Source organism: Pseudochaenichthys georgianus, unplaced genomic scaffold (genome assembly GCF_902827115.2).
Source record: "Pseudochaenichthys georgianus unplaced genomic scaffold, fPseGeo1.2 scaffold_741_arrow_ctg1, whole genome shotgun sequence".
Taxonomy (NCBI): Eukaryota; Metazoa; Chordata; class Actinopteri; order Perciformes; family Channichthyidae; genus Pseudochaenichthys; species Pseudochaenichthys georgianus.
Window position 1 is genome coordinate 44374 of NW_027263293.1, and position 23280 is coordinate 67653.

Consider the following 23280-nt stretch of genomic DNA (forward strand, 5'->3'; position numbering starts at 1 on the left):
AGTAACGAATTAAAGTAATATATTACTTGTTTTTAAAGTAATAGGTAATGTGTAATATATTACTTTTTTTTATTAACGACCCTTACCTTTAGAAACAAAGTGTTTCCTGTCCTTTAAGAGCTCTGCTGCTGCTGTTAACCTCTTCTTCACAGAAACGCTTCTTCAGTTCTCAGAAAAAGTAAAAATAAATCCGCTGAGATACAAAGAGGAACCAGCATGTTGTTAACATGCATTACAACTAGCCATCTTTACATGCTCAGCTTCCTCTGTTGTGTTGCTGATGAAGAAGGCCTGCAGTTACCGTCACTCTGAATAACCAGACACAAGAAATGCATCAAACACAAAAGTTACACTTTTCCCCCTCTTTTTTATAACAACCAAAGACAAACGAGATTTAAAAGCTAATCTCACATTAACTCCACATCCATCAGAGGAGAGATGGATGAGGGGGTGACTTCTCATTTCTCACAGGATATAGCGACAGCAGGAAACAAAGTCGCTGAGAGGCTGAGGCCGGGCCTGTTTGATATTCTATGACACGCTAAGAAAGAGTACTTGCTGAGGTCCAAACTCTGTTGAATTGTAATGTAGTTTAACCTGTTAAGCCTGTTTTTCAGGTCTCAGGCTCGAAAATGACATTCCCAGAACAAATGACCATATCTTCTAAAAGCATTACATTAATAATCTTTTTTCTCAAAGTAATGATAAACCTGTGAGTTGGATGTAGAAAAGTCAGAATCAATATAGATGTTTTTTATTGTAAAGAAAATTCAGATTGAACATAGTAAAAAAACTGGAAATTATAGTTTCCGTCCAAAAATTCTTTTTTACTTATAGTGAAAACTACCCTTGTACCGGTACCGGGGCCGCGAAGGAGGAGCGGCTCAACTCCGAGTCCCTCCCTGATGACCGAACTTCTCACCTTATCCCTAAGGGAGACACCAGCCACCCGACGGAGGAAACCCATCTCGGGGGCTTGTATCCGCGATCTCGTTCTTTCGGTCATGACGAGTTTCTTCCCGTTACATGGATATAAAATATTCATAGTTTATTAAAACAACATGCCCTCAGACACTGTTTCCTGCAAGATGTTGCGGGAGGCGTCGAAAGGAGCCAGTTGAGGTGGTTCGGGCAGCTAGTTAGGATGCCACCTGGGCGCCTCCCTAGGGAGGTGTTCCAGGCACGTCCAGCTGGGAAGAGACCAAGGGGTAGACCTAGGACCAGGTGGAGGGATTATATCTCTTCGCTGGCCTGGGAGCGCCTTGGGACCCCCCAGTCAGAGCTGGTTGATGTCGCCAGGGAAAAGAAAGTTTGGGGCTCTCTGCTGGAACTGCTACCCCCGCGACCCGACCACGGATAAGCGGGAGAAGATGGATGTATGGGAAGAAACTCATCTAACTGATCATTTAAAAAAAAAAAAAAAAAAAAAAAAAAAAAAAACCACAATGCTAACGCTGAGCCTCTGAATTAGCAACGAGCGAAAAATGCTAACAGATGACTGCACCGAAATTCACTCACAAAACCTTATTATTTATCTTTGCTGCACATCCAACACATCGTTTCACATCGTGAGGGGACGCAGAATCGATGGGTACCCTCAATATCACTCAATGATATGAACTCACGACTTTATAAACAAAAACAGACATCAAAACATGTGGCGCTAGGTAGCTAAAAACGCTAACATGGCTCACCTGTCTCTTTGTCTGGTCAAAAGTGGTCTTCAATGGCATTAAAACGATAAAAACGCTGCTGAAGTTAATCCATAGGTTAATCCAATGTGTCTGTGTCACTTTGAAATTATTTCTGATAATCCATGAGCAATAAACCTGCTTTTCCGTTTCCAGATGTCAGAGCGAGAGATAGGTTCGCTCTCATGCAAAACTGCTTGCACAAAGCCTCCACCTTTTTGTTTTACCGTGTGTGTGTGGGGGGAAATCCCCCTTCGATTCTATTGGCCCTAACGGTCAGAAAGAGATGTCAATCATCAAAATCGACCAATGGGTTCCAGAGAAACGGTAAAACCCCCATTTCCACCCAAATCACCTCAGAGGTGGAGTTTGTTGCTAAACCTCTCTAAAAAGGTCAAATATCACTTGTTTTGCATCAATCTTGATACAGGGTACTTATTATATGTTGTACTTTGGATTCCTAAAGCTTTTAGTCTACCTTACCATCATCCAAGGGTAGTTTTCACTATAAGTAAAAAAGAATTGTTGGACGGACACTATAATTTACAGTTTTTTCTACGTTCAATCTGAATTTTCTTTACAATAAAAAACATCTATATTGATTCTGACTTTTCTACATCCAACTCACAGGTTTATCATTACTTTGAGAAAAAAGATTATTCATTTAACCCTTTTAGAAGATATGGTCATTTGTTCTGGGAATGTCATTTTCGAGCCTGAGACCTGAAAAACAGGCTTAACAGGTTAACTGAGAAGGATGAGTTGTGTTTGTAACGTGGTGAGTTTAGTGAACTCTTGGAAACCAACCTCTCACAGAGATACATTTTCAAACTTCTGTATCTGCTGTATGATGATCATCGTGCTGATTATATACACTACAGTTGTTTCCATATTTCTTTCCGTCTTTGTTTTTAAACAGCTGCAGATGTGAAAGATCACTTCCTCACTGTCAGAGCTGGAGATGAAGTCACTTTGCCTTTTGACAATGCGCTCCATGATCAGGATGAGTGTGAGAGTGCTACCTGGACCTTCAGTGATTTAAGCAGCTCAGTGACGCCGTTTGAAGACGGGCAGATTCACAAAGAAGCCAAAGCTAAACCAGACAGACTGTTCTCTGGTTACAAAGAAGGTCACAGAGGAGGATGCTGGTCTTTACACCGAACATAAGCATGAATCGAATAGAACATTTAGCAGGTCTCGAATTGGACTTAAGGATTTGTCTAGAAGCTGATGAAGTGTTCTCTCCTCTCCATTATCCCTCTACGAGTCAACCTCCTCCTCTCAGTGTCAGACGGTCTGAGGTGTCAGAGAGTTTATTTTCTAACCCCGGCAGAACATGGAGGTTTTATTTCAGACTCTGTTGGTCTGGTTTGTTTCTTTAACTCAGAAAAATCATGTCTCCACGGAGCCTCCAAAAGGTCTCTAGGAGACGCAAGGCCAGGATTCCAGCCGTGGTCCCAGCAGCCATGGTTCCAGCCCCAGCAGCCATGGTTCCGGCTCCAGAACCGGCACGCAAAGCCATGGATCCGTGCACCAGTACCGGCCCACACAGCCATGCTTCCGTGCTCCATTACCTGGCTTACACAGCCAGGGTTCAGGCTTCTGTTCCGTGCCCAGCAGCCATGGTTTCGGCTCCAGTACTGGCCCTACAGCTGACGCCAGCCCCCCGTGTCCTGTCAGCGTACCGGCCGACGCCAGCTCCCCGTGTCCTGTCGGCGTACCGGCCGACGCCAGCTCCCCGTGTCCTGTCGGCGTACCGGCCAACTCCAGTTCCTCGTCTCCTGTTGGCTCTCCAGCCGATGCCAGCTCCCCGTTGTCGGAGTACCGGCCGACACCAGCTCCACGTGTCCTGTCGGCGTCCAGTTCCCTCTCAAGTTTCTTCTCAAGTCCCCTCTCGACTCCTTTCTCAAGTCATCTCTCAAGTCTCCTCTCGAGTTCCCTCTCCAGTCTCCTTTCGAGTCACCTTTCGAGTCACCTCTCGAGTTCCCTCTCGAGTTCCCTCTCAATTCCCCTCTCGAGTTCCCTCTCCAGTCTCCTTTCGAGTCACCTCTCGAGTTCCCTCTCAAGTCCTCTCTCAAGCCCTCTCTCAAGTCCCCTCTCGAGTTCCCTCTCCAGTCTCCTTTCGAGTCACCTTTTGAGTAACCTTTCGAGTTCCCTCTCGAGTTCCCTCTCGAGTCCCCTCTCGAGTTCCCTCTCAAGTCTCCTTTCGAGTCACCTCTCGAGTTCTCTCTCAAGTCCTCTCTCAAGCCCTCTCTCAAGTCCCCTCTCAAGCCCACTCTCAAGCCCTCTCTCGAGTCCCTTCTCAAGTGCCATTGGAGGTTCCGCTGGGGGTCCTGCCAACCCTGTGTCCTGTCCCGTTCGAGGTCCTGCCGACTACTCTTCTGCCGGGGGTCCTACCAACCCCGTGTCCTGTTCCGTTGGAGGCCCCGCCGTCACCTGTCTCGCCGGGGGTCCTGCCAACTCCTTGTCCTCTTCCGTGGGGGATCCTGCCTACACCTGTCCCGCCGGGGGTCCTGCCTACTCCTTGCCCTGTTGCGTTGGTGGTCCAATCGACACCAGCCCTTGCTCCATCCGGGACTCTGCCTTGCCCCCGGGCCGTCCGCCCGAGATGCCCTCCATGGATTCTGCTTTTCCCCGGGATGTCCATCCAAGTCCCTCCTCCGGTCCCCCTCCGCCCACCTGTTGGACGTTTTGGACTTTGTTTTTTGTTTTTTTGGGGACGTCTGGGATCCGTCCTTTGAGGGGGGGTTCTGTCACAATCCTAATGTCATGTCACGTTCTTAGTTTAGTCTGTCTTGTTTTGGGTTATTTTGCTGTTCTGTTCCCACCTGTGTCTTGTTATCCTGTCGTTAGTTTCCCTCCTGTGTCTGATTGTGCCTCATTGTGTTCACCTGTTGCCCTTGTGTTTCTCCCCTGCCAGCTGTGTCTTGTCTTGTGATTACCCTTCTGTGTATTTAGTCTTGGCTTCCCCTGTGCTCCATGTCTGTTCGTCGTCATTTCATGTCCCTGTCACCTGCCTGTTCCCGTCGTAAGTTTGTTCCTGTCTGTCGTGCTCCCCGGTTTTGTTTCTGTTAATTAGTTTCTTGTTTTTTCCTGCCTTCGGCTTTTGTTAATAAAGCTTGCTTTTTGTTACCTTACCTTTTTAGTCCTTTTTTAAACTGCACTTGGGTCCCATTTTCCACACACCCTGACAGTTTCTCCTGCCGAGGTGTGGAAGCCCCCTGTTCCCCTGCTCAGTCCAGGAGGTCTCGGCTTCGTTCTGCAATATCTGAGACGGTCCTAACTTCCAACCACATGGTCCTGTATGCCTCGGTGGTCCCGCCACAGCTTTTGCCCTCCAGAGAGGTTCTTCATCCTCCTAGGACTCCCTCGTTCCTTTCTGACTTCCTGCGTGGTGGTCAAGCAAGTCTGGTCGACCTTCATCCCGTCCTCTACAGCTGCTCCTCCCATCTGGTCCCTCTATCTGCCCCCAGGCCATACTCCTGATACTTCCTGGCTGAGAGAACCAAAGACTCATCTCTGCAGTGTGCAGGACATGAAACTCAGTCAGATAAAACATCTTGGAGAGTTGAGTGTAGCGTCCTATAGTCAGGTCAGAGAGACTGCTCTAAGAATGGCACATCCAGAAGAGTCTGCAGTGTGAAGAGCATGAAGCTATTTCAAAACAACATGAACACAACACCGGCTGATACATGTGTTTAAAAGTAGGCCATTCAAGTGACTTTTATTAGACGCTCGTTGAGTTTATTAATGTTTCTGATGGTCCTCTGGTCGGTATCAGAGGGTCGAACCTGCAGAGCTCTGCTGCTGCTGTTAACTTCACAGAAACGCCCTAACCCTAACCCATTCAAACGAACCCTCTTTACATGCTCAGCTTCCTCTGTTGTGTTGCTGATGAAGAAGGCCTGCAGTTACCGTCACTCTGAATAACCAGACACAAGAAACGCATCAAACGTACAAATCTGATGTTAAGAAAGTGTCTTACTCTTTTTATTAAACAACAAGAATAAGAGAGATTAATGCTGATATCACACATTAACCCAACGGCCGTCAGAGGAGAGATGAAGTCAGAATGAGGAAGTGACTTCATTACCACAGGAAGTAGATGCAGAGTTCTCGTTAAAGAAGCAGCCGGGGAGAGACTCTGACAGTCGAGAGCCGGAGACCGAGAGAGAAGCACGATGTCTGGATTCAGAAGGATCGTGATGTCTTCATTCCTGATGCTGCTGCTCCACTTTCCAGGTGAGGACGCAGAGAACACACACTGTTCACGACTGTTAGTGAAAGCTAGTGAGCGCGTCTCTCATTGAAATCGATGTATCCTTGGGCGAGATGCTGAACCCCAAGTCGCTCCCAATGGGGAACGGTGTGTGAAAGATACCTTCTGTCGTGGTGTTTTGATCCGTTTCTACATTTAATATCCACTCTCCTCTATCGGGGTGTGGGTTATGACGCGCCTCTCTTTGCTTCCTAACTAACTTTGCAGAGATCGTTGTAGCGTTGAATCACATCAGGTGTATTCTTTGATCCAGGCAACATACAAACATGAAGACAAACTTCCTCGCTTCAAAGTAACTAAAAGTTCTCCGTATCAAAAAAGGACAAAAAGAACACGGTCAAAAGACTCTACCGCTTCCTGTCTAATCACACCCTCAGCTGTGAACCAACGTCATGCCGTATATAGACATACAGACATACAGACATGCACGTCACATCTGACAGCAAAGAAGTGAGACTTGAACTAACATATTTTACAGCGTAGTGTGACTCACTAAAATGAATAGTTAAGAGCCTCTAGAGCAGGGGTGTCAAACTCAAGGCCCGGGGGCCACATTCGGCCGGCGACTTCATTTTATGTGGCCCCACAAGAGCTTGCAAAGAATATAATATGTGTATTATATGGTTACATGCTACAGAAGCACGTTGCCCATAAACTACATGTCCCACAATGCATCTCAAATATGACTTTTTTCTCAGAATTTGCCTTTTTTTCTTCAAAATATGCATTTTTTCATAGAATTCCTTTTTCTCAGAATTAGATTTTTATTTCAAAATGTCACTTCTATTTCTTTTTTCTCCACAATTTGGCTTTTCTTTTTAAACCATTTTGGGACATACGCACTGAAGAGACTTGCAATTATTTGACCTAGACTTCTGCTTTCAGACGTAGTTAATTATGAAGTTATTACCCTATCCGATGATAATCCAATGCAGAGGCAATGATGTGATATAATACATTATTTTATATATATGATATATTTATATATGTATTTTTATATAGTCTTAAAGTTACAACCGGCCCTTTGAGTGCAACCATAATGCTGATGTGGCCCGCGATAAAATTGAATTTGACACCCCTGCTCTAAAGCCTTTAGATGTCTTTAATAAGACAAACATTCAAACCATAATGATGAAAGGGAAATGGCTCTAACACCTGCATTGAGCAAGGGGCACATTGCTCTGTATGAACTGGTGGTGAATGGTGACTTGTTGTTTGTAAACAACCCGGTATACGGCAAGACGTGAACATGTGACGATTTACCATGCTGGGAGACGTGAAGATGTCACGATTTCGTCCCTTCAAACGTGACAGTTACACGGTATTGTTAACCAGTGGAGAAATAACCGGAAATGCCAAGCAAATCCTTGTTATTTGATTTTGATATACTTTATTAATCCCCGTGGGGAAATTGTTTCTCTGCATTTGACCCATCCTGTGTTAGGAGCAGTGGGCTGCCATTTTGAACGCCGCCCGGGGAGCAGTGTAGGGAACGGTGCCTTGCTCAGGGACACCTCGGTAGCACTTGGTCTTGCCGGGACTTGAACTGGTGACCTTCCAGTTACCAAGCCAAGTCCCTATCAACTTCGCCACCACCGCCCATATTGTCAATATTAATATAATAATGATTTATTTTGTAATAGTCACACTCGATTTTGCCGATTTTCTTGTTGCCCCAGCTGGTCGACACCTCTTTGAGCAGAAACAAAGACTACATTCATGTATTAAATCAATGTTAATCCATGTGTGTGGATGTGGAATTAACGGACGTGACGTTGTGCGATTGCGTTGCCAGGCAACAACTTCGGTTCATGTTAATTTACAAACTCTTCAACTACAACTGTAGTTATATTTAAAAACATGTTAGAAGGCCTCACGAAATACTTTAATGCAAATTTAAATGTAAATGTGAAGGAATGTGTGTGTATAACAAAATACATCCGTCATAAACGATACCGGAAACAGACGTAGGCAAGATCCGCAGCTTTAGCTGCAATGCATGCTGGGATTTGTTGTTTATGTGAAATCTGAAAACATTTTTTTAAAATAAAATAATACTTTATTCCAATTGTGCTTGCTTTTCTCTTTGAAAGTCATCACATAGCGGCATTGTAATACACGGTTCGGCTGCATTAAATATTACATATCTGCCGTAGTTCTCTATTTATAGAGCCCTGCTGAGAAGACTTCTAGACAAACGGGAGAACTGCCGCCAAAACTGAAAACGTGACGTGGATCATAAATCTATCAGCAATTAAACAACATCTTGTGATCGTCACCCTCACTCTGAACGCTTCAGTTAGTGATGTGGATCTGTAATTAACTCTGGTTTGAATGAGTCGTTAAATGATTCATTAAACAGATCAACCAGAACTCTAACTCTTTACCTTTTCATATAATACATCATTATTCTGTCAGCATTTATCACGTCTATATTTCCTTCTGCTTTTTCCCCAACAGCTGCAGATGGGAAACAATTCTTCCTCATTGTCAGAGCTGGAGATGAAGTCACTTTGCCTTTTGACAACGTGATGCCTGATCAGGATAAGTGTGAGAGTACTACCTGGCTCTTCTTTGATTCAGGAGGTTCAGCTGCAGTGACGCTGTTTGAAAACGGACAGATTCACAAAGAAGCCAAAGCTAAACCAGACGGACTGAGAGTTACAGAGAAATGTGCTCTGGGTATGAAGAAGGTCACAGAGGAGGATGCTGGTCTTTACCTCTGCAGCCAGGTCAGATCAGGAGAACAACAAGGTCCAGACTCTCGTGTTTATCTGTCTGTTGTTTCCAGTGAGTATTTACATCATGATGTTTCAAACTTGTTATTACATTACATTACATTTAGCTGACGCTTTTATCCAAAGCGACTTACAATAAGTGCGTTCGACCAACAAGACACAACCTTGAAGAAAACAGAATCATAAAGTACATCAGGTTTCATAGAGCCAAGTATTTCAAGTGCTACTCAACTGGCTATAGAGAAGCCAGTCCTTTATTAGTATATGTTATGATCGCGGAAAAGGTAGGAGTGAAATGCAGACTACAAAAAGAGGTAAGTAGGGCTAGGGGAAAAAAGTGAGCTTTATTTTAAAAGCTGATGGCAAAACACAAAGGAAGCACAAGGAAGATACAATACCAAAAAGCTGACCGTGGAGGGAGACAGGAAAAACAAACAATGGACCGACAGGGGAAGACGAGACTAAATACAGAGAGGGGTAATCACGGGACGAGAAACAGCTGGGCAAGGGAGGCAGAAACACAAGGGCAACAGGTGAACACATTGAGACAATCAGACACAGGAGGAAAACGATAGTTACGGCTGTAACTACGGTTCTATGAGTCCCGGATGACCGCCAGAGGCGGTGCTTTAGCACTGGATATGTCCATCGCGCGCATGCGCAGCTCGAGTACCAATAACAACAAAGTCACCTGTGACCCACGTGACACCGGCTATATCAGCCGGTGTTGTCAGAGGATCTGTTCCCAGAATCTTCTCGCGAGCACACAAGAATTGTGAGTGACAGGGAACTCTGGCGGTCATCCGGGACTCATAGAACCGTAGTTACAGCCGTAACTATCGTTCTATTTCGTCCCTACTGACCACCAGAGGCGGTGCTTTAGCACTGGATGACTTATACCAACAATGTCATGAAGAATCCAAGCCCTTGCTCACCACTGGAAGCAGCGGAGCTCGGCAAAAGGACCACGCCCAAAGAATGGGGAGTGGCGACATTGACCTGATGACAACTGGAGAATGTGCCAGAAGACGCCCACGACGCCGCGGCGCAGATGGTCTCCAGGGGCACCCCTCTCAGGGCAGCCCAATATGTTGAGATGCTCCTTGTAGAGTGGCATCTCAGCCTGGTGGCAGGGCGCGGCCACTGGCCCCGTAAGCCTGTGAGATGGTATCGACAACCCAGTGGGGCAGCCACTGGTTAGAGGGCCTAACCTCCTTTAGTGCCGCCAGGGCAAACTCAAGAGTTGCTCCTCCTGCCGTATACAGGCAGTAGCCTTGATATACGCCCTTTGGGCACCCCCCGGGCACAGCAACTTCGATGTGCCGTACTCCTGAATGTCAAAGCGTGCCAGCTGGGCAGGCTGATTGAAGTGAGTTTGTGGAAGGACCCCGGCGGGAATGCCACATTTGCCCAAAGGGCAACGCCTGAGAGTCTCACCTCGGGCATGTATTGTTTATGGAGAGGACATGCAACTCCCCGACTCACTTCCCTGAGGCTATGGCAAGCAGAAATGCTGCCTTCGTGGGCAGCCACCTAAGCCCCACCTGGGCCAGGGGCTCGAAGGGAGGAGATGATAGGGCATCCGGCAGCAAGGGCAGGTCCCAAGCCGGAGCCCTCGGGGTGCAAGGGGGACGCTGCCGTAAAGCCCCTCTCATAAAGAGGGACACCGACCTGTGGCACCCCGCCGTGGCGCCGTCGACCCGAACATGTCGGGCAGAGTCGCAGCCACATAAATTCAGAGTGGAGTGAGAACGTCCACTATCTAGAAGGGACTGTTGTCTAAGCAACAATGTACATGCTGTCCCCAAGGAACACGCACATTCTTGCCCCCCAGTTGGGTAGAAAGTGCGTGAGTGCAAGCTGCACGGCCCGAAGCTCTAGCACGTTGACCCGGCGCGCACTCTGCTGGGCAGACCGCTGACCCTGAATGGTCCTGCCCTGCCACACTGCACCCCACCCTGAGAGACATGCACCTATGGTGATGGTCTCCTGGCGGGATGGGATGGCGCCCATGGGCACGCCTACCAGGAGATAGGCCCTGCCCCTCCAGCGTGACGGAGAGTGGAGCAATGCTGCGACACCCTGACTTCACTGTGCCTGTGCCACTTGGCATCCAAGTGAAGGCTGTTCAGCCACATCTGCATGGGGGGGCAACGACAGCGGGCCTAAGGGCCCAGCGGCCGAGGCAGCTGCCAGTCTGCCCAAGGGCCGGAGGAACTGAATATAAGGCACCCTCTTGCCCGGCCCACGTGGAAGTAGGCATCCCTCGGTTGGGAACCACTCCACCTGTGCGTATGCAGTAGTCAGCATATAGAATGGCAGCACCTTCAGGAATCTGTTGATTCCTCTGAGGTCCAAGATCGGGCGAAATCCGCCGACTTTCTTGCTCACGAGAAAGTATGCCGAGTAGAACCCCCTGGCTAAGCAGAGGGTCTTACTGGGTTGATTGCGTCCTTGGACAAAAGGACGGACAACTCTTGGCCTAGAGGTAGGGCCCCTGCCGGATCGCTGACGACTGTCAATTAGACCCAGCCGAAGGCTAGGGGCCGGAGCTGCGGTCCGTACCCCTGGGTTAAGGTGAAAACCACCCAAGGGACGGAAGTACAGACTGCCCAGAAACTGAGCTGCTGCTGGGAAAGCAGCCGCCGACCACCCCCGGGATTTCAGAGCCCAGCCCCCCGGACCCTGGAGCCTCTTGGGGGGTTCCGGTAAGGCTCTGGGGCACGAGGCCGCCTGGAAGGCGGGCGACATGGGGCACGAAAGTCATTGGGAGGCGGTTGAGTGGGCCGCTAAGACCTCTGCAGACCACCCCTGTAATCCGGCGGCTGAGTGCGGCTGCTAGAGCAGCCCCTGGGCCTGCTGGGAGTGGGCACAGGTCTGCGAGGACCCGAGTGCTGCTGCCTGGTCTGCCTAGCTTGGGCGGCACACTCCAGTGCCTCCAGGGCAGCTGATCTAAACAGCTCTAAACAGCTCACCCCCCAACCGAAGGAGGGGGGGGGGGGGGGGGGGCTAGCAGCCCCTACACCGGGCCCAGGCTGAAGAGGCGACTTCATCATGCCCCTATCCACTTTAGAGGACAGCCTGTTTCTAGTCCTTCTTCTATTGGGGGGAGCACACATAGCCATCGCTCCCTCAAGTCGCCGGGAACGGCCGAATTGATCTGGAGGAGGACGTGACAAGGAGAGGTGTCTGTTGGCTGCTGCCAGACGTTCCACCTCAGTGATTCGAGCCACTCTGAGCACCCGAGGCATGCAGCTACAGCTCATGCAGGTGTTTACCGTGAGAACCTCCCTCAGATGCTCGAATTTCGTCCCCACTGACCGCCAGAAGCGGCCGAGGCAGGAGGGGCAGCGGTCGTGGCCGTCCTCGGGCTCAAGAGAAGCCATACAGGCGCTACATGAATGAACCATTCTGTAGGTAGCCAGATGCAGCGTAGCCGGGAGCGGGTGCGGGAACCCCGCCTTCACCAGCTACCTGCTTAATGGAAAGAGTAGAGCGTTGCTGCTACTCGCCGAACAGAAAGAGGGATGTAATTACACCCACGTTACCGGCAGAGGGAGCGGGAGCGAGAGCACTGCCTTCACCTGGCTGGATTAATAAACACGGCAGTTCAGCGTCTACCAGGAGCGGGGGCGAGAACACTGCCGGCTCAGTTAGAGACGAATGCCAGATGCAGCATAACCGGGAGCGGGTGCGGGAACACAGCCTTCACCAGCTACCTGCTTAACGGAATAAACAAGGCAGTTTAGCGTCTACCAGGAGCGGGTGCGGGAACACAGCCTTCACCGGCTACCTGCTTAACGGAGAAACAAGGCAGTTCCGCGTCTACCAGGAGTGGGGGCGAGAACTGCCTTCACTGGTTGAGTTAGAGACGAATGCCAGATGCAGTGTAACCGGGAGCGGGTGCGGGAACACAGCCTTCACCGGCTACCTGCTTAACGGAAAAACGAGGCCGTTTGGCGTCTACCAGGAGCGGGGGCGAGAACTGCCTTCACTGGTTAAGTTAGAGTCGAACGCCAGATGCAGTGTAACCGGGAGCGGGTGCGGGAACACAGCCTTCACCAGCTACCTGCTGAACGGGAAGAGTAGAGCGGTGCTACTACTCGCCGAACAGAAAAAGGGATGTAGCTACATCCGCATTACCGGTAGAGGGAGCGGGAGCGAGAGCACTGCCTTCACCTAGCTGGGTAAAATAAAGAAGCTTAACAGTATACGCAAGACGTTAGCCGAGCGGCTGCTGCTAACGATCAAGCGAGATCAAGTCAAATAACACACATGTTTAAGACCAGATAACTAGCTTCTAAAGAATAGAATAGCACAGAGCCGTAGTTACAGCAGTAACCATGGCCAGTACTTGCACGGCTTGGACCGTAGTTACAGTAGTAACTATGGCCAGTACTTACACGGTTTAGAACCGTAGTTACAGTAGTAACTATGGCCAGTACTTACACAGCATAGAGCCGTAGTTACGGTATTGCCTATGGCCAGTACGTGCACGGCTTGGAACCGTAGTTACAGTAATAACTATGGCCAGTACTTACGGCTTAACCCCGTAGTTACAGTATTAACTATGGCCAGTACTTACACAGCTTGGAACCGTAGTTACAGTAGTAATTATGGCCAGTACTTACGGCTTAGAACCTTAGTTACAATAGTAACTGTGGCTGGTGCCTAAAAGTGTCAGCCAACGGCTGCCCACTAGACAATATAATATTGGGAGGATGAAATCCTCCTTAATGGCCATACATGCAGAGCACACGCACACAGTGAAGATTGTTCTCTGCATATCGTCCTAGTGCTAGGAGTCTAGTACTAGGAGCAGTAAATACAACGATATAGCGCTACTGCAACCATACCCTGCGTTTACCGGGAGCAGCAGCGAGAGCACTGCCCTCACCGGCTGAGTTAAATAATGAAGCTTAACAGTACATGCAAGGTGTTAGCCAAGCGGCTGCTGCTAACAATCAAGCAACCAAGTCAGAACACAATGTTAAGACCAGATAATTAGCTTCTAAGAAAGAGAACAGCCCGCATAGAACCGTGTCTGGTTACAGTAGTAACCGCACATGCCGAGCACACAGCACCCGCCGTGAAGATGTTCTCTGCATATCATCCTAGTGCTAGGAGTCTAGTACTAGGAGCAGTAATACAACGATCTAGCGCTACTGCAATCAAACCCTATGCTACAGGGAGCGGGAGCACTGCCCTGAGTTAATAGTTAAGCTCAACAGCAAGGTGTTAGCCAAGCGGCTGCTGCTAACAATCAAGCAACCAAGTCAGAACACAAATGTTAAGACCAGATAATAGCTTCTAAGAAATAGAAAGTACTTACCTTACTTTCTGCATCTAAACGAAAAACGGGTTTAAAGTATGACCCTCTGGGCTTCCATACTAAATTGAATGAGGGACGCAGCCAAAGCTGGGACTCAAATGCTAATGATAGCTCGGGCACAACGCCACAAGCAGAACTTTCAAAAGAGCATAAGGGCAACTTTATGGGAGAGGAAGCGGGAACACTGTCGTCACCAGAAAGTCTAAGCCACAAACAATAAGACGGTAATCAGGACAACTTGGCTGGGAGAGGGTGCGGGGACACAGCCATCACCAGCAACAAGCCGACACAAACCTGTCTGTCGAGGCTCTGCACAGCCGGCCACAGCTCCTGGAGGACGCGTCTAACGACCCGTAGCTCCGACTGTCAGTCGCGAAGCTCCCCGCGGCCAGCTGTTTGCAGAGAAATCCCTCAGATCAAACGTTCAAACCTGAACGCTGTAGGCTACAAAAACGTAGCCACGGTACCCTCGCGCAGCGAGAAGATGAAAGGAACAGATCCTCTGACAATACCGGCTGATATAGCCGGTGTCACGTGGGTCACAGGTGACTTTGTTGTTATTGGTACTCGAGCTGCGCATGCGCGCGATGGACATATCCAGTGCTAAAACACCGCCTCTGGCGGTCAGTAGGGACGAAATAGAACAAGAGACAGGGAGAACAGAACAGCAAAACGCATTACCAGACAGAGCAATATACTACATCATTACAATAATGATGATTACAGTGATGAAGTTCAATTTTAATTTTGTTGTCTTTCTCTCTCAATATCTCCGTCTTCAGTGACTGAGCATCAGGACAACGATGAGGTGACGTTACGCTGCTCTGTGGAGAGATATGGAGGGTGTGGACACTCAGTGAAGTGGCTGCTTCAGGGTCCAGATGTGGACAGAGATCAGAGAGAGATAAAGACATCACAGTCTCTCTGCTCTGCCTCTGTGACATTTCTGACTTCTCTCTTTAGTCACACATCAAGGTCTGAGTTTTTTACTTGTGCAGTAACTGATGGTGACACAGGAGAAGTGCGTCTGTTTCCCCTCAGCCCTCAGTCCTCAGGTGAGAACACGATAAGCTGTTTAAAATCACTTCTAACAGTCTTGTTATTAGAATATACTGAAACAACACATTTACAACGTCTCACATTTATCAGGGATGTAATGAGTTTCTGAAATGTGAAGAGACGGATGGTTCTGATAAAAAAGAGAAGCTCCTAATTGAGCAACCAGATTAGAATATAATGAGTGGTTTCAAATCACTTCTCACACATTTAATCACAGATAATGCTTTTTGGGGTTTGAGGTTTTGACGTCACTTCATTTTGTCATTTGGTTTATGCATAACACTTTGTTGTAACTACAGTTTTTTGCATGATGTTGTTTTATTCCTGAAGGTGATGCTACAACAACTGGAACACCAGCAACTGATGGAAGGACATCTGAAAGGAACAAAGGAACAGGAGCAGACTGCAAACATCCAGAAGGACCAGGTAGAGACTGAAGAGAAGAAATACATTAACAGCTAAAAACCTCTGACTGTATTTCACACTTGGGACTTCTCTCTCTCCAGCTGTGTGGTGGCTCATCCTGGTGTCTGTGGGGTTAGCAGCTCTCATCGTCACCATGGTTACGGTCCACATCTGGACCAGAGCTAAAGGTGAGGGTTCATAGATTCAAGAGAAAAGACAAAGCAAACCGTGGAAGCTGAAGTCAACATGTTTGTCTTTTTGTTTTTTTCACGGGGCGAAAAACGGATGAGAAAAAACCTGGTGAGTTTAAATATAAAATAATTAGGGCTGTCAGTCGATTAAAATAGTTAATCGCGATTAATCGCAAATTAATCGCACATTTTTTATCTGTTATAAATGTACCTTAGAGGAATATTTTTCAAGTTTGTAATACTCTTATCAACATATGAGTGGACAAATATGCTTTATGCTAATGTTTATTATCATTTGAACAATGACACATATTCTCATGAATATTAAACACAACAACCTGGAACCTCTCTCATACAATACAAATGGTGTGTGTGTGTGTGTGTGTGCGTGTGTGTGTGTGTGTGTGTGTGTGTGTGTGTGTGTGTGTGTGTGTGTGTGTGTGTGTGTGTGTGTGTGTGTGTGTGTGTGTGTGTGTGTGTGTGCGTGCGTGTATACGTGTGTGTGTGTGTGTGTGTGTGTGTGTGTGTGTGTGTGTGTGTGTGTGTGTGTGTGTGTGTGTGTTGGTTCGTTGGAGCTATGTGCAACTCAAGGCATATGCTCGAACGGGAGCTGCCTGGACGCTGCAATCATGAGTGTGCTGACTTCTCCTACAATGTCCCACTGTCTGCTTCCTGCATCAAGTCAAGTGCTCGGTGCAGTTGTGTGGATAGAGCGCTCCTCTGTTTTCATTTAAACAGCTCCTTATATCCGTTAGCGCAGCTAGCTAGCACCCGATGCTAACAACAACAATGCACGTAAGGTCTCTCTCTCGCTCGCTCGGGCCGCTCACACACACACACACACACACACACACACACACACACACACACACACACACACACACACACACACACACACACACACACACACACACACACACACCACACACACACACACACACACACACACACACACACACACACACACACACACACACACACACACACACACACACACACACACACACACACACACACACACACACACCCTCCCGGTCCTCCCGATGGCCAGTCGGTGCCTGCCGGTGAGCGTGGAAGTGTGGTCTGCAACAAGTGGGCAGCAGGAGCGGGGCTGTCAGCAGCATCAGCTTGTAGATGGTATTTTAAACTCGATGCGCTCTGAAGCTACGGGGCGCCGAGGACAAAAAATACACATCCGTTAATCGTGTTAAAATAATTAGTGGCGTTAAAAATTGTTTGCGTCATTAACGCGTTAACTTGACAGCCCTAAAAATAATAGCTTGTAATATTTATTATTTTCATTGAAAGGTGATTATAAGACAGGCAGAAGATTCCACAAAGGAGTAAAGTGTGCATGTTGTGTTGAAATGAAGTATCTCTGTGGTTCCCTTGAGCAAGGCACTAAAGGAAGTACTGAGATATTGCACTTGTAAAAGTAGCCATACTACAATGTACAAATACTCTAATATATAAATATGATTAATAATACAAATATACCTACATTGAAAGTGCTGATTATGCAGAATGTAATAATATAATATGTGATTATAAAAAGTGATGTTTTAATGTGTATCACTTCCATTTGCAAAGAATGGTTTATTAAAATTACTTACATACTACTGGGTAGCTGAACTAGTTATATTTGTCATGTAATCCATCAGAGATGGAGATTTCTGCTCAATTTAAGAATGAAATAAATAAATAATAAAAAAATTAAGGTAAAAGATGTTAAAGCAAGAATGTGGAATAAAGATGAATGGATGAAGACGAGTAAAAAGTTCAACACGAAGCTCCAAAACAAGGAGCCGTTAAAGTGTAAAGTAGCATTAACTGATGATAGTCAAGTCAAGTCCTTCAAATGGACTGAAGTAGAAAACTGAGTAAATGTACTTCGTTACTTTCCAGCTCTGCTCTGTGTTTTTACCATGTCTCTGTTCCATGTTGACAGGAGCAGAATGATGAAGATGAAGATGAGGAGAACGATGAAAACGATGGAGGGGCTTCTGCCTCTGTGTGACTGATCAACAACATCAACTCCCCTCAGAGTCCTGTTTTTGATTTAGTCTTTAAACGATAATGGTTATTAGTTTTAGTCACATTTTAGTCCTTTTCATCCTTCATAGTTTAATCTAGTTTTAGTCGATGAAAAATCATTACATTTTAGTCAACTTTTCGTCAAATAGTTTTCTCTCTTTAAACTAATTCAGTTAGGCAAATACAGGAATCTGAAATTGGAATCAAGGGGACAGCATCAAGTGTTGAAATTCATAAAGCAACATTTCACTCTCTTAACACTTTACTTTTAACGGTACTACTCTTAAAAATCTTTGTGCACGCCGCTGCAGCGTGTCTGTTAGGCCCCCCGCACACAGAGAAAGAGTTAGGCCCCGCCCCCTGCACACAGAGAGAGAGTTAGGCCCTGCCCCTCGCACACACAGTGAGAGTTAGGCCCCGCCCCCCGCACACAGAGAGAGAGTTACGCCCTGCCCCCCGCACACACAGTGAGAGTTAGGCCTCGCTCCCCGCACACAGAGAAAGAGTTAGGCCCCGCCCCCTGCACACAGAGAGAGAGTTAGGCCCTGCCCCCCGCACACACAGTGAGAGTTAGGCCCCGCCCCCCGCACACAGAGAGAGAGTTACGCCCGGCCCCCGCACACACAGTGAGAGTTAGGCCCCGCTCCCCGCACACAGAGAAAGAGTTAGGCCCCGCCCCCTGCACACAGAGAGAGAGTTAGGCCCTGCCCCCCGCACACACAGTGAGAGTTAGGCCCCGCCCCCCTCACACAAAGAAAGAGTTAGGCCCCGCCCCCTGCACACAGAGAGAGAGTTAGGCCCTGTCCCCCTGCACACAGTGAGAGTTAGGCCCCGCCCCCCGCACACAGAGAAATAGTTAGGCCCCGCCCCCTGCACACAGAGAGAGAGTTAGGCCCCGCCCCCCGCACACAGATGACACACTTCAGAAACTCAACTCCATAAGATAGGAAGCATAGCTTATTATATTCATTCCTTTCTGATTTAACATCCTTTCATTATGCTCTCACATTCCCATACATAGTTATACTGCTTACACTGTATATTTCTGATGTAATGCTGTTTATTCTGAACATATCAATATTAGCAGTACTTGTACTTACACCGTATACCTTCACTTCTCACTGTAACTGCTGCACATGTTCAAACATAAAAGTGTTGGGTTGAATTCAGAAAATATCTAAATTGTAAAATGATCCATACATTTTTTTGTTAATTGTGATCTCTAGGGAAAATCATTCAGCCTAGTGTCGATTTAATAACTTTAATAAATACTTTTATCTCGTTTTTCAATTAATGATTCATAAAATGTCTTATAATTAGCATAGCGTGTACTTATACCTACAGTATATATACCTGTACTGCCTACTGTAACTGCTGCACATGCTCTATATATCTGATCAATGGTCTATACAATATATTTACTATACTCACGTTTTACTCTATGTGTATTCCTAAAGCTGAAATGCCTCCAGTATCTTAGCATGTTTTAATTAGCTTAAGTCCTAATGGAATATGTTTCTCCTTTTTTTACTACGGCTTTAATGAAATATAATCCAAATAAAAAGAGTACTTGTAATCAATGTTATAATGAGTTGTGTTTCTCTCTCTATCTCCAACACACTGACAACACAACGCTCTGTTGGGTTTAACCCCTCTCTTTGCCCTGGCTCTCACTTTGTAAACAACATACAGTTTGTGTCAGAGCCAAGGAAGGTGTTGCACATTTAGTGGAGCTGTGGAGATATCCTGGGATCAGGTATGAGGCAAGAGAGAGAGTGAGACTGTTTGATTTGACTTACGTACTCTTCAGCGTTCTTGGAGAGTGCATCAGAGCGTCACAGAGGAAGCTCTAAGAATGGCACATCGAGAAGAGGCTAGAACACCTGGCTAGGTGGCTATAGACCTTTCAAATCCCCTGATCAACATCCTGTCAGCTTTCAGGTTGGTCCTCCGGTTCAGTCAGCGCTTCATCTGTTGAGCAGAACCCCATTTTGCCAGTTGTGTGCTGTTGAATGACGTGTGCGATTATTTGTCTGTTAATATGTGTGTTTCTTAAAGTGTGTGTATGTGTGTGTGTTAATACACTGCAGCTCGACAGCACCACCCTCAGGTTTGTGTGTTTCTTTTTTTCACGATCAAATGTTTTACTTTTGGTTTATCACTGGAGGAAGATTTTATATTCTACTTTAAAAAGAAATCAAAACAGACCTTCCTGCTGTCGAGTTTTCATCAGTAACGTGGGTGCAGATCAACTTTGCTGCACAATCAACACTTTTATTTTAAATAAATGTTGCTTACATTTTATATTTTCACTTCAGTATGGTTTATTTTCAGGACTTTTAATAGTATTATCTTTTATTATAAAATCTGTTCTGTAATTATTCATCTTATTTATTTAGATCTGTTTTTCCTGCTGTATTTCCACTCCAGGCCTCTAGGGGGCGATACACTCTTAAAGAACCTGACTGTCCCTGTAATGCTCCTGAGTTTACAGATGCAGGGATACAAGATAAAAGACTGTATATTAAAAACACCTGATGCTGCAATTCCTCTTCATCACACCACGTGACCTCCTCCTCTTCTTCAGGTGAGTGATTATCTAAATGCTAAAGATTCAAAGGCTTTACCGTAGATGCACATCATAACTAACTTAAGACATAAAAAGTGATAAAGAATTGAAATAAGTGAATGAAGTAGTGCATTTAAGTGAAATCATAAGGTGTATGTAAAAAGCAGAACATTATATATTGCAGAAATACTGTATACTTTAATAAATAAGGGCACTGTAAACATGTTTGTGTAAACAAAGTCTGATGTATCTCTCTTCCTCTGTGCCATAGAGCTGCCATGTTCTCCTGAAACTATTAAAAACATGCGCACACACACACACACACACACACACACACACACACACACACACACACACCACACACACACACACCACACACACACACACACACACCACACACACACACACACACACACACACACATACCATGTATACATCACTTCAGGGGACATTACATTGACTTACATGCATTTCCTGGAGACTTATCCTAACCTTAACCAACACCTGCCTTACCCTAACCAAGTCTTCACCCTAAAAGTAATGATCCCCCTTATGGGGACCTCCATTTTGTCCCCATAAGGGAGGTGAGTCCCCACACGTGACTATGTAAACAGATTTAGGTCCCCACAAGTATAGTAATGCTAGACCACACACACACACACACACACACACACACAGCTGAAAATAGTCCCCACATATCCGTTGTGTGTGTGTGCGTGTGTGTGTGTGTGCGTGTGTGTGTGTGTGTGTGTGTGTGTGTGTACTAAAGCATGTTTGTACAAGCTACTGCTGCCCCCTGCTGGCAGAAAAACCCTCATTTGCACATTTAAACATCATTTTAGAAAACGTCATAATAATAAAAAAGGTCTTTATGTACGAGATCAGCTGGGGAAGTGAGGCCATATCTGTCCCCTCTTTTTCACTGAACTCAGAGAGCACACACACACACACACACACACACACGCACGCACACACACACACACACACACACACACACACACACACACACACACACACACACACACACACACACACACACACACACACACACACACACACACACACTCAGAGGGGGGTCTTTCTTCTCTCTCTCTCTCTGGTTTTCTTTCTGTGGATGAACTCGTCTGTGAAGATGTTTTAATCCTGTCTGATGTTGGTGAATATGAATAACACCAATTCCAGACCGCTGTTGCTACATATACAGAATATGATCCCTTTATAGACATGCATAGAGTTTTCCAGTTCACGAAAACACCATTCATATTTGCTCCTGTTCACGGTCTCTTTTTTAGTAGCTGTATTCTGAAAACGTCGAGACCGGGAAAGCTGTTTTCACCCCGTGAGGGTTGGCTAACTTTACACGGAAGCTGCCGCATCTACACGTTCTGCTGGCGAAACCGCAAATCATCTCCGTAACATCTATCAAACTGTAGATCCTACGCATCCACCGGACCTGGATTCTAAAAGTACAACATACACTTCTCGCTAGAAATCTAATCAAAAAGCGTTTTAATGGCCAAACTATCCTACAGTTTAGGATTTTACAGAGAGGGTTATTTGTGAATAAACGACCATCTGTAACGTTAGCATTCAACGGGAGGGCGAGAACTTTAAAACGTGATTATCGGTCGTTAAGCGCTTGAACACACGATACATGTGGTCGTATGAGTTGGAGGACTTGTGGGACTATAAGCAGCTGCGGAGTGAATGTATCCGAGGCCCTTTCTCATTTCTCGAACTCCCCTCCTCGACTCCCCTCCTCGACTCCTATCCTCGATACTTAGTCCCGCCCTCAGGAGATGCGAGCGGAGGAGCCGAGGAGGGGAACCGAGGAGAGAGGAGGGGAAGCAGCAGGAGGTTAGAGAAAGGAGAACTCCTCTCCTCTGAGCGGTCATCTTAAAGAGACGTCCATTAATGATGACAGGAGTCACAGCAGCACTCTGTCTGACGGACAGATGTGTTCATGATGACTTATATATTTACTTTGATTCATTCACAGTGCGGTATGATGAGACAATAATGGCTACAGATGCGGACACGCACACACATATATATATGTATATATTTATATAAATATATACAATTTCAGAATCAAGCAGAGCACTCTCAAAATAACGTAACACTATCAGAGACTGGATATATCCCCCCCCCCCCCCTCTGGTCGCTACAATGAGGAAAATAAATTACGGACCAAAAGTTTTATTTACAAGTATTAAAAGTAAGCAGAGGACACCAAACCAACTGACCTGTCTGTCCGCTGCATCTACGCACACACTGTACCACACACACCTACACACTGTACCACACACACACACACACACACACACACACACACACACACACACACACACACACACACACACACACACACACACACACACACACACACACACACACACACACACACACACACACACACACACACATACAGCTTCTAAATCAGGCTACAGCCGTTGTGTATTTTATTGTGAAGCACTAAATGGTTTTAGAAAAATATCGACTCTTTGTAGATATCTACTAAACTAAAGCAAAGAGAGTAGGCCTGTTCTACTGAGTGATATATAGTATACACACTGCTCTGCTTTCTGCACGGACCTCACAGCTGTTCTCACTGTAAACAGCGCGTCGCGATGAAAGCAGTTAATAAAATAATATCCAGGGGATGCATGCAGAGCTGTGATTGGCTGAGATAAGTCCGGCCGTGCGTCACGAGTCTTTGAAACATCTCTGTTGCCGGAAATGCATCCACGAAGCAGCCGTGGAGGACCGTGGAGGACCCATCAGTGTATCCTCGGTTATAGCTCCTCCAGAGAGCTCGATCCTCGAAGTGCATTTAGAGAAATGAGATGTCCTTCAACATGGCGCGCTGAAATTCATTTCCGGGTCACTACCGGAGGACCGAGGAGTCGAGGAGGGGGATTTGATGAAATGAGAAAGGGCCCCGGTCTTCCTGAAAGAACTTGCGCTGAGCTTCGTTACTGT

The 23280-nt window shown here is 46.6% G+C and overlaps 1 protein-coding gene across 1 annotated transcript; it reads left to right on the forward strand.

The window, feature by feature from the left end:
• The first annotated feature begins 5809 nt into the window (after nucleotides 1-5809).
• On the forward strand, nucleotides 5810-17737 carry LOC117444142 (uncharacterized). Its single transcript, XM_034079839.2, has 6 exons — nucleotides 5810-5933; nucleotides 8431-8760; nucleotides 14823-15095; nucleotides 15430-15525; nucleotides 15606-15692; nucleotides 17644-17737. The coding sequence occupies exons 1-6, from the start codon at nucleotides 5873-5875 to the stop codon at nucleotides 17652-17654; spliced, it is 858 nt and encodes a 285-aa protein (XP_033935730.2). The 5' UTR covers nucleotides 5810-5872; the 3' UTR covers nucleotides 17655-17737.
• Nucleotides 17738-23280: the final 5543 nt, after the last annotated feature.